Genomic DNA, 14,640 nt, shown 5'->3' with positions numbered 1-14,640 from the left:
AAGAAAGAAAGAAAGAAAGAAAAGAAAAATTTTACAGAGAAAGAGTTGAAGTTAATGCACTAACACATGCTCTCGAGTACGCGGAAAACTTAAGAAGGGAAATCTTTTCGAGGAAAGAAGTTATTAACTCGGGTGGGGTCTAATATGGGTCACGTTATTTTTATTTATTATTATCTTCCTACGCGTAGGGGACGAAAACTAAACTAAATGGAAAAAATCATTAAAATGGAAAAGAAAAAAGAAAGAAAAGAACGATCACCTATCGACGTATTATTCGCAACGAGAGTTTCCACGGTGTATCATCGGTGTATTCATCCATGACAGAAGAAGAAGAAGAAGAAGAAGTATGATCGTATTTCTGTTTGATTTAAATCACGTGACCCATGTGGAAAAAAGAAATTATAAACACAACATTTGTGTGACACTACGATTAAAAGTGCGCATTAAATCTACGGGGGAAAAGAAATGAAATTAATCGGGTCCCGAAACGACGATTAATTTGAATTGATGATCATTGTTTCGGCACCACCACCAACAACATCTCACCAACACCAAATCCATCGATTAAATCATTTTTAATTTTTCTCTGGAGTTAAACGAGAAGTCGCACGAGTAGTAAATGAAAATGAAACAAAGAGACTACGTAAACGAGATTGTAATTTTTGTAATTTAATACCAATTAGATGATAAGTAACAAGCACGCGCGAATATAACTTACACGCACACTCTTGATTAACTCCTATTTTGATTATTGGTGCGAACGAGAGTGTATTTGTATGTTAAACGGTCATTATAAATAAGTGAATTTATATTTTGTTATTATAAATAATGTATTACGTTGTAATATAATAGATACCTAAGCGTTCTCTACCTTATATTATTATTCATTAATCGAAAAAAAAAAAAAAAACGTTCTAACGTTGTATACCGAAAGTGTGTCTCAATGAAGAAGAGTTTTTTTTTTCTTCTTTCTTTTCTTTTTTTTTTTTGTTTCTTTCAATTAAAAAATACGGGAACAGAAACGAACACGAGGAGTGTGTCATATAAAAAATATCCAAGATATTAATTTAATATGACAAACCCCGTTTTGCTTATTGTCATGTATTTTTATGTGTATTTAACAAAAAAAAAAAAAAAGTAAAAAAAAAAGTAAAAAAAGGGATCATTTCTCTCATCCTACCGCACCGAAGCTAAGCTCGCTCGAAAAAAAAAAATATCTACTCTACGCAAATATTCTAGCTCGGCCAAATCCACAGAGATATTTGCCATGTTTAACGTTAGTGACGAAGGAACATTTATTTTTCCAGACAAGAGTGATAGTGACAGCGAAGGTCAGTGAGTCGTCGTCCCTGCCCCCACGGTGAGAGAGAAAGAGATAGAGAGATAGATAGAGAAAGAGAGAGAGAGAANAAGATATTAATTTAATATGACAAACCCCGTTTTGCTTATTGTCATGTATTTTTATGTGTATTTAACAAAAAAAAAAAAAAAAAAGAAAAAAAAACAATCATAATCACTCATAAAATATAATAAGTTTAATTATCATCCTGTCCAAATTTTCAATTCGGACAGGGTCCAACGTGTACCATAAACAAAATAATGTAGACTTTCAAAAATTAAATTGTTAATTATACGACTTTTTGTATGTTTTTGTGACGTTTTTTCTTCTATCCAGTGTATCTTCAATTTTAACATATTACCATTTGAAACGTTATTCTACACCCATGTATTGTATTATACATACGTATTATACATCCCCACACTTATAGGTATGTATAAATAATGATACATTAGATTTAATACAAGTAGTCATATTTAAATTCAAATTAACACGAGTCTAGAAAAATCATTATATAATATTTTTTACAAACATGAGTATAATTTCTTAATAAGCATTGATGAAAGAGTTAAAAATAATACCTTAATTTCTATTCATTTTCATAGGTATTACTCGATACATTTTTTCTTTAAATACAAAGCTCCCTTGTTTCTTTTCCATGCCGATACGTGATAGAAGATATTTTTTAATACAATCGGACAAGTTTTTCGATGATGATACCGATTGTGATCTCTGACAATACTGGTTTGTATCTATACCGATGTAATCTTTATTATTCTTTTCATCGTTTATATCGAAGTCAAGATCGTTCGAATCAATATTTATTTGCATATTTTCTTCATTGGAAATATCTTCATCCGAATCACTGGCGACAGACTCTGCCAGACTGTTTACTGCTAACAATAGAAATATAACATGTTCGACGCATACGAAATTAAGAAAAACGTCATAAGCCGTCTCTTCTCGACCGATTCTCGAGACACGCCTACACATATTTTTACACACAAGTATATATGGTTGTGTGTTTGCTTACTTTAAACATGATGGTGCATGAATGTGTGTGTGTGTGTGTATGTATGTATGAGTGTTTTATATAATCACGCACTAATATACAACGGTGATTCTCGGAAAAAATGATACTTGAAATCACGAAAATATATATCTATGTATACAGTATCGAACAAAAGTATTGGCACACATTAAATTTTCTTGTAATTTATAAAACAAAAAATACGATTATTTATTTAATACTTTTATTAAGTACATCTCCCGAATCTAATGTTTAAATACATTTTAAACCATAGCGATTAAATAAGTATATGATTAAAAATATAAGAGCTTTTAATAATTAAAAGTATTTTTTAATTAAATACGAACCATCATACGTTGTTATTTTTTTGTAGGATTTTATATCAATTTACTTTTCCTGATTTGCAATATAATTAAACTTTAGACTGCTGAGATATTTTACAAAAATAAAATAAAATGAAAATTTGTACTTATAAACAATTCGTAAAAGAATGATTAGAGGAAAATTTAGTCTGTGCCAATATTTTTGTTTGTTACTGTATATACACATATACACGATCGATAATTTTATAGTCCGATGAAATATAAGCATACGGATGATAAGATTAGAAGAATATTTGTACGTTTAAACGAGCAAAGAATAATTATTAAGAGAATAATTATTTAGATTATAAATAGTATACTTTGTCAGAGTGATTACAAATTGTATAGTCATTTAGCTCATTTTTTTCATAATTATAAAATAAAGATAAACATAATTATAATCCTATAATTATTTTGGTAATTTGATTACACCTTGAAATGATATAACCTAATTTTATAGCTTTTGGTTAGAATATAAAATAAATTTTTATAAAATACTTATACTCTTTTTCTCATTGTAATTTTATATAACACTTACCGATTTTATCTTTAACAGCAGATAACATTTTCAATATCCTTAGATCATTCGGGTTCTGTTTTAAAACTGTGTAAGCAGAAAAAAAATATTTCGAGTATATTAATCATTCAATCTAATTACTAAGATAATAAGTATCATCAATTATATCTCTAAATAAATGACACCAAAACTTAAAGGTTAAGAGTATGAATAAAAATTTTACCTGTTGTACCAATTTTCATAGCATTTTCATAATTTTCAGTCATAATAGCAAGAAGAAACTAAAATTATATCGAACGAATGTAAATTATTTTTAAAAATCACCCTTTTGAAAACATTCTCTAGAGCAAAACCAGATTGGACCAATACGTGAGTCATTATCATCTTTTTTTTCCTCATCACATTCTTTCTCACGGATCGTTCGGCTGGGTTTTTTGGTTACTAAACTCTCGCATACCTTTAGTCGATCTTCATAATTTAAATTATTCTGTTTATTCATTTCTAACGCCTTTAACATACCACCTTGTTTATGTAAGGTTACGAAAGAGTACTATTTCGATAAAATTCTATACTTTCTCTCTAAATTTAGGCATGCATTCTTTATAAATATATATATATATTATCTGTAATATATAATACACATATATACATATTACATTATTGAAAAGTTTTTATTTTGTGTTAGATCAGAACAAATATTACTGGCGCATTTAATTTTATTCAAAAGAAAAATTATTTTATAAATTTTTGTTTTTCATTTCACAAGAAAAGTTGAACTACGTAGTAAAAAAATAATTTAACGTATTATATCCGTCGATTTGAAGTAGGTATGTTATGTATACATAGCAATTACGAAAACTCCAAACAATAACAAACAAATAGCAGGATACGAATAATACATATATAGTTTTTTTCCTAAAATACATCCATTGTTTCCTAAACGTATCATCCTAACCTTTATTTTATTCTTCTAAATAAATAACTCGATCTCGAGACGGAATTCAAGTAAAAGAGAATTTTTAAGCTTACGCGCATTGAAAATATGAAAAAAAAAAGAAAAAGAACGAGATATAAAGCGATGAAAGTTGAAAATTTGTCAATACCGTAAGAAGAAAAATTCTTCTTCAAAAGATACTGCAATAAAACGTTTTAGAATTGTAAGTAAGTGGAGAGAATTAAAAGTGACGAATATAAATCATGAGGAAAAGATAAAGATGATATTAAAAGGAAAGAAGAAGAAGAAGAAAAATGGAAAAACGAAATAGATAGAGAGAAAGCGAAAAAAGTAAAGAATTGGAAAGAAAAGAACATTTATTAGCATAAACACGTGATGGGTCGTTATGGTGCGTAAATGAAATAGAAAGAGAGAAAAATATCAATTTATCGCGCATCATCGTATTCCGAGAATGACGTGTCAATTTCCCCCGTAGGTGGTATCTCGTAAACATTTCGATTGGTTAATGGTGTGATCAGAAGGGTTATCATTGGTCAACGATGACGTAGTTAAACGGTAAACCGTCAGAGAGAGCGCGCGTAGCGCCATTTTGTGACGTGGTGGTATGAGTTGAGTCTTTAGAATCTCAGATGTGGCACAGGCCAGCCGCATTTCGTGAAGGTAGATTAAAGAGAAACGTTCTCTTTCGTCTCTTCAGAAATATCTACGAAATCGTTGAGATTTAATTCTATACGACACATTTCTTTACTTGATAAAAAGTAAGACTATATATATATATATATAAATATATACGTGTGACATCGATTTAAAGAAGATAGAAGAAGAAGATTAAAAAACATCAAGAAGAAAATAAAAAATATACATTACATCGTACGAATACGACCATACGCATTACTATTATTTGGACATTATTAAAATTCAGTCTTTTTTTCCTGCATCCCCCTAAGTGGAAGGCGCAGCTACGTTTATCGTTTCCCGGAGGGTGAGTGTGTTGTTTTTCGTGCAAATTACGTTTTTCACCTTAGCTCTTATTTTTCGTTACGTTCTTAAAGCTACGCAAAAACATGTTATATAACAGCGCACAGTATTCATGTCTCTTACCATTTAATTCGATAATTTCGATAGTTCTCGAAAGTAAACGATCAATTGCGACGTAGTGGCTTTTATGCATGTATATATATGTATATATGCATATATAGTTCTTTATTTAAGTACTTGCTTACCTTCTTTCGTTAATCGATCGGTCTACAATGATGCGTCGTTGTAATATATTAAAAAACATCGTCCTATGTGTTCTATCGAACAAAGTTTAATTCTTAATTTAAACATTGAAATTTTCTACTTGCAAAATTTATTTCGAACGATTATTTGTTTTGTCTCGTTACTTTTTCTTACTCGACACGAGTGGAAAATTTATTTTTCCCCCTTTTCTCTCTGCTTATCGATTTGAGGCGGCAGAGAAGCATGATATAACGTGTGTCTCTTGAAAACGTAGTCACATGTCGGCGCTTTCGATTACGTAACAACATTACTTACTTTAGATAACCACGTATTAAAAAGCAATATTTTTTCCTTTTTTTTTCTGTAATAGCATGAATTTACATTTTCGATAAAAATTCTTTTCTTTTTTTTTTAAAATGACTCTCTCGTACGAAAATCTACAACATTTATTATATTCCGTTCTATCCTATCGACCATTCGTTGACGACGAACAAAACATACATGCATTGTCGCATTTAGCATTAATGCCTGTTTTTTCCTTTTTTTTTTTTATATATACTTATTACTTTATCATATTTGTCTAGAAAGTAGTGAAAAACACGTCGATATTATTGATCGCAATGCGATAAAATGAACAATCTTTTGATAATTTCCTTGGTATCACTGATATCAAGTTTTTACTCCATAGAAATTGTTCATTTGACTGACTGATAAAGATCAAATAGGATTTTCTGATATCTCTAGTAAGAGTATTTATGTTATAATGTTATTATTATAATGATTATATCGAAACGACTGCATTGCGTTAATAATTGTATGATTTTTCTTGCTTTTTTTTTTTCTTGCTCAATAGATAAAAATAACAGACTGGTTATATAAACGTTAATTAATAATTTTATCGTTAGTTTATATAAAATAAATTTTGTTTTAGGCTTTAAAAATCCCTCCTATTTTCGAAACTCAAACAACCAGCAACATTTCATTTGAGGAAGGAGGCGCAAATAACGTAAGTGGTATTTTCTTGGTGCATTTGGGTCTTATATATGGAAAGAGGTATTGAATGGAGATTACACTAGTATTGGATTCCTTCAAGCTCATAATATCCAATGGGCAAATAAAATTGTAGGTTCCTAAGCCATGCAGCCCTCTGCCGCAACCATCATCTGTTTCTCGTGGCGTGAGATCGCGGCCACTGGAGGAAGAAGTTGTAACCCTTACAGAGGTGGAAACCATTCCTTTGCTAAGCCCGACAATGGAATCAGATCTGTTCAAGGAGCCCTGGATTTTTCCACAAACCAAAACAAACATATTAATGGAAGAAGACAGTATTACAACATTTCCCGAGTGGGAGGAGAACTTTCAGGATTTAAGCGTTTGGTGCATGGACCAATTCCAGACTCCATGCGATTTTCCTATAGGTGAATTGGTTCCTTTTAAACTGTCAGGTAAGTTGATTATAACGAAATAACTCTTCTCGCTTAATTTCATGTTAAATTATTCTTATTAATATCAAAATACAATTCGTCTCTTTTGTTTAGGTACTAAATACGAGGGTAAGAGCGTTTCGAATTTGGGAAAGGGGATATCAGAAAACGCGACAAAGGGGAAAAACGAGGAAAAGGGGAGATTAAAAATGAATTTGTTTGGTGAAACGGAGCTTCCAGGTGGCAAATATCAACCATTGTTACCTTCATCAAACTCTTCTTTTAACTACAAAAAACAACTCGACGAAGCAGAATATAAGGAATCAAATAATACATTGTTAAAATTACCCAAAGCATGTACCAGTGCTAGTAATAGCAAGATGAGCACTTCTAATGTTAATGTATCATTTCATTCACAACGCATAGACGATCTTGATTTGGATGATGCTTGCCAAAATACTTTCGATTCAACAGAAAATAATAATCAACCTGAAACATGGGATATGTTAAATACAGTTCAAACTAGTGGATCGGGAACATTTGATTTACTTTCATATCTTTGCGAAGTGAGTAGTGTTTATAATGTTATATTATTTTTTTAATTTTATTAATATTAAAGCAAACGTATCAAAGAACATATTGTGGAAAATAATGAATTTGCCGTTATTTATAGGATGAGCCACATTCACCAGGAGAAGGTAGCACATCCACAGACACATCAACGGTATTCAATTCAAGATCGCCCATCGAACTATTACCATCAGTTTCACAGAATACTGAGAAAGCGGTTGAGGTGGATATGGAAGTCGATAAAGTTCGTCGAAAAACACGATCAACTTCAACGATAACATCATCGTCCGACACTACTTTCCCAGTTACATCACGAAGATCCGAAAGAACGCGGACGATAATAAACACTAACAAAGTAGATAAAAAATATTCGAACGTTAAACGGGAAAAAAGAAAATTATCTATCGAAGATTCCAGTAGTTCAGATAGTCGAGTAGCAGATAATTTTAATTACAGAGAATCTAGAGAAAAAAATAACGAAGCTTCACGAAAATCACGAATGAATAAGAAAGCTAAAGAAACGGAAATGGCAGTAAGAGCACTAGAACTTGAAAAAGATAATAAGATATTAAAAATGAAAGTCGAAGAACTTGAAAAATTGGTAATATCCATGCGGAACGCATTATTGCAATCCGCTTTAAAGAAAGAGAATTGAATACTTTTTTATCTTTTACAAGTTTATCTATTATTATTAATCTTTTTTGCATATTTTATTTTACTTATTTTTTACTTTTTACATTGTTATATTATTTTGAATGTTATTAGAACCCATATTTTTATAACCAATGGGAATTCTGGGGATAGATTATTCATATATTCTTTATAATCCTAGCAAAATGTTATACGTATGTTATATAAGAAGAATTTAAATATATTTTATTATTGAAAAATATTAATTACATATTATATATACAAGAAAACATACATGTATATTTTAATTGAGCACGAAACATCAAGCACTGTTTCGGAAATTATTTAAATCGGAATTAAGGCTTTAAACATGCAATGTTATTCGATTTTAGTATCTTTAAGTAAAATTCATGATATTTAGAAACGTACTGCTTAATTAAAAAAAAAAAATAAAAGAAAACAGAAGCAAGTTTCGTATGTACGGTTAATATTTCCGTTCAATTTTAATCGGAACAAAATCACAATCACGGTTTGTTCAGCCTTGTATTGTACCTGATAAAAGAATTCTATATATATATATATATATATATTTTTATGTATATATATATATGTGTGTGTTTATATATATTATATAGGCTTTTATTTGTTATTTTATTTTATTTTTTTTATATATATATATACTTTGCTGACCACAACGAACCCCTGATGTCCTTTTATTTCAAATCGGTTCAATGTGTATCTGCATTCAAACTTGNTATATATATATATATATATATATATATATATATATATATATATATATATAAATATATATATACATATTTAAAACAAACTTGATGATAGAATAGCTTCAGATCGATAATGATAACATTTCTTTTAATTGTGCGAATGTTACAATAGTTGCACGATGTAAATGTGTAAGGAGCATGTAATAAAAAAAATTTCTTTTAAACAAATATTTCACGTGCGCATAAAAAAATTATATGATCGATTGTATAGAAAAAAAAAAAGAAGTAAACTAACTGCATGAAAGAAAAATCTTTTCATTCTATTATATATATATATATATATATTTAACATTATAGAATATAATGTCTAATACAAATAAATCCTAGTGGGGAAATTTAATCTCCATTATGAAATGTTCTTAAGCAATGTATAATCAGAAATTTTCAATTTATTCTATTCATAGATCATTATATAAGTTTGATTGCTCATTTTAACTATGTCCTATGTTTTTTTCACATCTGATCGTATCAAACAAAATCTTGCATCATGAGGAAGTTAAAAGTTATTTTAAAAACCGCATCTGATGTAATCAATATTCCAAGCGATTTTAGAAATTTAATTGAAATAGAATTCCATTGTATAATAATTATGAAAGTTTTTTTTTTACAAAAATATGTAATCTCTTCCAAGAAATTGATATCATTTTTTGCGATAAGAACGATAAGTGATTATCATTTGAGATAACACGATACTAACGTAAGATAAATGTCTCGCAAATAAATTATGAATACGGATGATTTAATATTTGATGTAGAAGAATCCTTAAAAAAATCTATCTACACAATATTTATCTTTTATAAATTTATAAGATTTTTTGTATTCGTTTGCTTCGAATTTAAACGAATACGAAATTTACGTTAATCCGCGCATTTCTTTTGTTATTTATAAATCTAACGATCACACACGTACACACGTTGAAAAATTGATTTTAAAAAATTTCTAATAGATACGCCCGTATGAATGGTATATATACCCGCATACATTAAATTAACAGGCGACAAATGACTAATACCCGCATTAATTTTCAATCTTTACTCTTTACCAGCATGCAATATGTTTCACAATGAATCGATCGCGTAAAATAGATAAATGTATTATAATCCAGAAAAATGAATTATTATATTAACAATGGACAAATTATATTATTCTTAGATTTTACTTTATTATTAATTAAAATTTCGTTAAAAAAAGTAAAAGAAAGAACAGAAAAATTTTCGGAAAAAAGATCTATATCATTTGTATTTATCGATTTATAAAGAAGGTGAAATACCGCCCGCGAATTTTCGAATCCAAACGTAGAGAAAAATAAGAAAACAAAAGAAAGTTAGCTAAAAGTCTGTAACGATTTGTCGAGAGTAGAATAAAAGGCGCGCGTTTATTGGTCGATAACGTTTAACTCGTTGCGTCGGAGCGGACATCTAACAGGTGGTCGTACGCTATTGGTCGGATTAACTCGAATCGTGGTGATACAGTAATACAGACAGCACGTGCGCGGTTATAGAAGCGCACTCGCGGCGGCAAAGTACGTGGAGGCGGGTGCGTCCGTGTTCTTCGCCCTTATCCTCTCACCCTCCCCTTGACAATCCTCTTTCTCGTTCATAGCAAGAGGTTTAGTCTCTTGACGTTACTCAGGAACGGTGGTAGTACTACGCCATCGGCGAAAAACGAAAAACGCGTGTCTTCTTACACTTTACTTTTTTCCCCCGTACATATATACATATACATATACATATACATATACATATATATACATATATATATATAGATAGATATATTGCTTTAGGCGTGTTTTTAAAAAGAGAACATTAAGGAATATAAGAGGAGAAGAACGAAGATAATAAAGATTAAAGAGGAAAAGAAGAAGGAGGAAGAAGTGGAAACGGAATAGAAAGAGAGAGAGAGAGAGAGAAAAAGATTAAGGAGAGGTTCCGCATCCAATTGGAGCCGTCTTTTACCAGTAACAGAAGGAACCGCCGATTCCGAAGAACGACACCACGTCGGGATCGATCGATCATATCTGTGTGTGTGTTGTCGCGCAACCTCTCTACGTGAAAATTCACCCGGTCTACCATTCCCTATCATCCCCCCGTTCCTCCCACCCTTCCTCCCACCCACCCTGATTGGCCCCTGTTGCCTCCTGTCGCCCTACCCCCTCCTCCTCTTCCTCTCTCTTACCCTTTTCACCTTGCCTCTACCCCCCGCGCTGTTAGTTTCACAGCTTCCCCCTCTCCTCCTCCTCCTCCTCCTCCTCCTCGAGGAAAAACAGACCGGCGCCTTCGTCCTTTCGATCGACTTCGGTCTTTCCCATCTTATCGTTCTTCAAACCTTCCTCCCCGTGTGTTCTCGCGTAACCTCCTCCTCCCCATCTGGATGATTCTTACGGCATATTGCAGTTAAAAAAAGCAAAAAAAAAACAACAAATACAATTAACAAGGGGATTCCTCGCGAGCGTATTTTATTGGTGAGTAAATATTGAACGAACTATATATTGTTATCTCTTTTACGTGTAATATTAATATTTTTTTCTTTCATATTTGTGATTATAATAAAATCGGTAAGCGAAGGTAATAGTGATAGGAAGGTGGTGTTTAACCGTCTGTGACCGTCGTGTGTTATTCCGCACGTGTTCCACGTGCGCGCGCGCGCACACACACCCGCGAAATCTCTGTTTCCGAGTGAATAAAAGATAGAGAGGAAAACAGTTAGAGAGAGATAGATGGATAGATATTGAGAGAGAGAGTGAGATAGAATAGCTTGTATAGAACATGCATGTATGTACCATCTGGTGGTATCGTGTCCGATGCGAATCTGTCCGTACCACCCTTTCATATTACCACCTCCCACCTCTTTTACTTTTCCTTCCTCCTCTTACAATCTCTGGTCAGAAATCCAGCCGGGAATTTGACGATGTTACTTTGAATGTTTCTCTTTGATGTTATACTCGTGCGAGCACGTATACCACATTTATATACATATATATATATACATACATGTATGTGATGATATTGCAAAGGACCGATTCGAAACGCGATTATATTTCTCGTCGAAGAAGTATATACATGTACATAGTATAAGTTTTTTAAGTATCACAACGTGAGATAACTTAACGATGTTGATAAGACATAGTGGTGATCCGTTATATTCCGGTATCAAGGTGTTAACAGTACTACATAATGTGTCGTCTTGTGTTATTTCTATTATCAAAATCAACTTTTTTTTTTATACTTTATATTATACGAGATATAAATCATAAAAAAAATTTGTAACGAAAAAACATCGTGCCTTTTATTATTGAAGTTATTATTATGTTCACCGTTATATAGTTGTGAGAAGAGTAAGCTCTCAGTTTCTCGTCGATATGCCAGGAACGAATCGTCTTCTCTTGCGCATACACCTCGGTCACTGTCCACGGCTCTCGCACGTTGACCTTTTTCTCTGCTCAGGACGGATGAACGCGCACCTATCCGAGTAGTGAGTGCTTCAACAAGTGCACTCTCTTTATACATAGAATATATATTCGGGGGGGGGGGGGGGAAGAAGATGATGTAAAGAAACATTCAATATTTACGTTTTTTTAATCTATTTATATATATATATACACGCGTTCCTAGCGATAATAATTTAAGGATTGTTCTGTTGTTTTATATTAGGGTGAACCAAAAGTGTTCGGACAATTTTTTTTTTTTTTTTTATTAATATTTCTAATGTAAATTGTACGAGAAAACAATCCATATTATGTAGTTTCAAAGTAGTTTCAACACAATATAACGCACAAACTTTTGGTTTACTATACATTTGTATGTTTGTACGTTTGTTCGGTTTTTAATTTTTTGTTGTTGTTATTTTTATTTTTGCTACACGTGTAATATGTAAATATATTCCAGTAAAACGTATATAGGAACGTTTCTCACGTGGAACGGAACGTTTGTCATTCTTCAGTGATTATAATAAACGAGTTTTATCGGGAGGAAATGTCGTGCTCGTATCTCCGTTAAGCCAGATCGAAGAAGGGAAAAAAGATACTAGATTATTATAGTCTTTTATGCATCTGACCTCATTACCTTTTTTTTTTACTTTTTTTTTATTTTCTTCGGTTGTTTATAGAAAAAAAATAGAAGAGAAAAATAAATGAAACATCCGAATATATCCTCGGTACCAAACTTTCTTCTTCTTCTTCTACTTATTTTTTTTTTCCAATGTGTAGAAATTATTTTGCAATTAAATTATATTAACTTTTGAATTAAGGAACTTTTTCTTTTTTGTTCATGTTTTTTTTTTTTAAAAGAATAAAATCAAAGCTTGTTTAAATCGAACAAAATAATACTTTCGATGAAATTATGTATGTATATAGATATGTATTGTAAAACTTGGACTCTCGTTCCGTTTGTTTTACATACTTCATGTTGAGAACACATCCCCACTTTATTTCTTCTACTATTATTCTCTCTAGTTTATTCTACAACGGATCGAACAGGCATCGTGTCGTACTTAACCCATAAAATACGTACCCATTGATCTCGTTACAACGCGTTACGATTTGTCTCGATTTGTATTGCTTGTTATTATAATACAACGCAACAAAAACGTACGTTTTAAATATCATTGAAAAATATTATAAACGCATGCATGAATATATTATCATTCGTATCAAAAATTACTTTCATTTTCACATTATTATTTCTTTCTTTTTCAAATACAAATCAACGATACTTAATGTCAAATAAATTGATTCGCTATCAACGATTATTCGTCTTTTCGTTAATTAACGTAGTAATTAATTAATTACAGTAGATATTTGAGATTAAGTTGTTGTTAATGATCGGTAAAGTTATTAAAATACTCTGAGTGATTAAAAATAAATAAAATATCAATCTCCGTATGATTGAAATTTATGTGTTAGTCAGTTAGTATTTATATTGGTATGATCATATCCAATTTAACGAGATATTTTCTTTTCCTTACATTTTTTAAACGATTATCGTACAATCATTTAAGAATTTCTATTTCTTTTTCTAATCACATTCGACAGATCTTAACATAAATGATAAAATGAATCTTGATAAATCTTTTACTATCTTTAAGATATACACGTACGCATACGTGTCCCTTGAAACTTTTATTCAATTCTTAACATTATCTTTAAATTATATCTATTTTTTATTTCTCGTTAATTTGCAGATACTACCATAGACAAAAGTATCGGTGTCGTTTAAAGAAAAATCCAGGATGTCCCGGTGTTTGAGGTTCTAGACGGCGTAAATGAGCATTCAAGTATGTGAGATTGATTGAGGACAACACAGAGATAGACAACGCAGATCGGAGAAAGATCAGCGAATAGAAAGAAGAGAACTAGCCATCATGGAATTCTACGATGTGGGAAGCAGCGATCTCAGGGAATTGTGGGAGTCTTACCTCACAGAACCAGTGAGTCTCTCTCACTCTTTCTCTCTTTCTCTCTCTCTCCCTCTCTCTCTCTCTTTCTCTCTCTCTCTTTCTCTCTTTGGCCTTTATATGCCATATCTTTATTCTTTTGAAAGCTTACATGCTATACAGAATACACGAAACACAATACACGTTTTCTACGATCATGACCATAAAGTTACTTCGATTCGGTTTTAATGCGACCTAAAATAACGGAAACACTATATATATATATTATTTTAAATCGTGCACCGTTATTTCACGATCAACTATTTTATTCTATTCTATTCTATCTTTTTTTCATTCGTTATATTATTCGTCATCACACAAGATTATATATATATATATAATATAATATATATATATAATATATATATATTAT

At 31.1% G+C, this 14,640-nt stretch overlaps 4 protein-coding genes across 6 annotated transcripts in view; 3 read left to right on the top strand and 1 right to left on the bottom strand.

Annotated features, from left to right (window-relative positions):
- LOC106793726 (sushi, von Willebrand factor type A, EGF and pentraxin domain-containing protein 1) overlaps window positions 1–1,408 on the top strand; it is a 27,570-nt gene extending 26,162 nt beyond the window's left edge. The window contains exon 37 of the mRNA XM_014760889.1: window positions 1,308–1,408. Coding sequence (XP_014616375.1) covers window positions 1,308–1,339 — 32 coding nt within the window. The 3' untranslated portion in view covers window positions 1,340–1,408. The remainder of the gene's footprint in view (window positions 1–1,307) is intronic.
- Window positions 1,409–1,921: 513 nt separating this feature from the next.
- On the bottom strand, window positions 1,922–3,336 carry LOC106793676. Its single transcript, XM_014760817.1, has 2 exons — window positions 3,270–3,336; window positions 1,922–2,235 (listed from the first exon to the last, which is right to left on the bottom strand). Exons 1-2 carry the CDS (start codon window positions 3,295–3,297, stop codon window positions 1,922–1,924), a joined length of 342 nt encoding a protein of 113 aa, XP_014616303.1. The 5' UTR covers window positions 3,298–3,336.
- Window positions 3,337–4,900: 1,564 nt separating this feature from the next.
- On the top strand, window positions 4,901–8,498 carry LOC106793728. Of its 2 annotated transcripts, none has more exons than XM_014760890.1 (5): window positions 4,901–5,185; window positions 6,356–6,430; window positions 6,551–6,869; window positions 6,963–7,414; window positions 7,522–8,498. In XM_014760890.1, the coding sequence occupies exons 3-5, from the start codon at window positions 6,677–6,679 to the stop codon at window positions 8,071–8,073; spliced, it is 1,197 nt and encodes a 398-aa protein (XP_014616376.1). In that variant the 5' UTR covers window positions 4,901–5,185; window positions 6,356–6,430; window positions 6,551–6,676; the 3' UTR covers window positions 8,074–8,498. The 2 variants fall into 2 exon arrangements, with proteins under 2 accessions (XP_014616376.1, XP_014616377.1); XM_014760891.1 differs by having other exon boundaries at window positions 6,356–6,477.
- Window positions 8,499–10,682: 2,184 nt separating this feature from the next.
- Window positions 10,683–14,640, top strand: part of LOC106793735 (cyclic AMP response element-binding protein A) — a 24,275-nt gene continuing 20,317 nt past the window's right edge. Inside the window, exons 1-2 of one of the 2 annotated variants that reach the window (XM_014760910.1) lie at window positions 10,683–11,298; window positions 14,016–14,261. In XM_014760910.1, coding sequence (XP_014616396.1) covers window positions 14,196–14,261 — 66 coding nt within the window. In that variant the 5' untranslated portion in view covers window positions 10,683–11,298; window positions 14,016–14,195. Of the gene's footprint in view, window positions 11,299–12,131; window positions 12,309–14,015; window positions 14,262–14,640 lie in introns of those variants that run through there. The other variant, XM_014760911.1, reaches the window with a different exon arrangement.

This window comes from Polistes canadensis, unplaced genomic scaffold, assembly GCF_001313835.1.
Source record: "Polistes canadensis isolate GaletaPanama2010 unplaced genomic scaffold, ASM131383v1 scaffold_17, whole genome shotgun sequence".
NCBI classification, from domain to species: domain Eukaryota; kingdom Metazoa; phylum Arthropoda; class Insecta; order Hymenoptera; family Vespidae; genus Polistes; species Polistes canadensis.
This window is presented reverse-complemented; position numbering and strand designations above follow the sequence as displayed.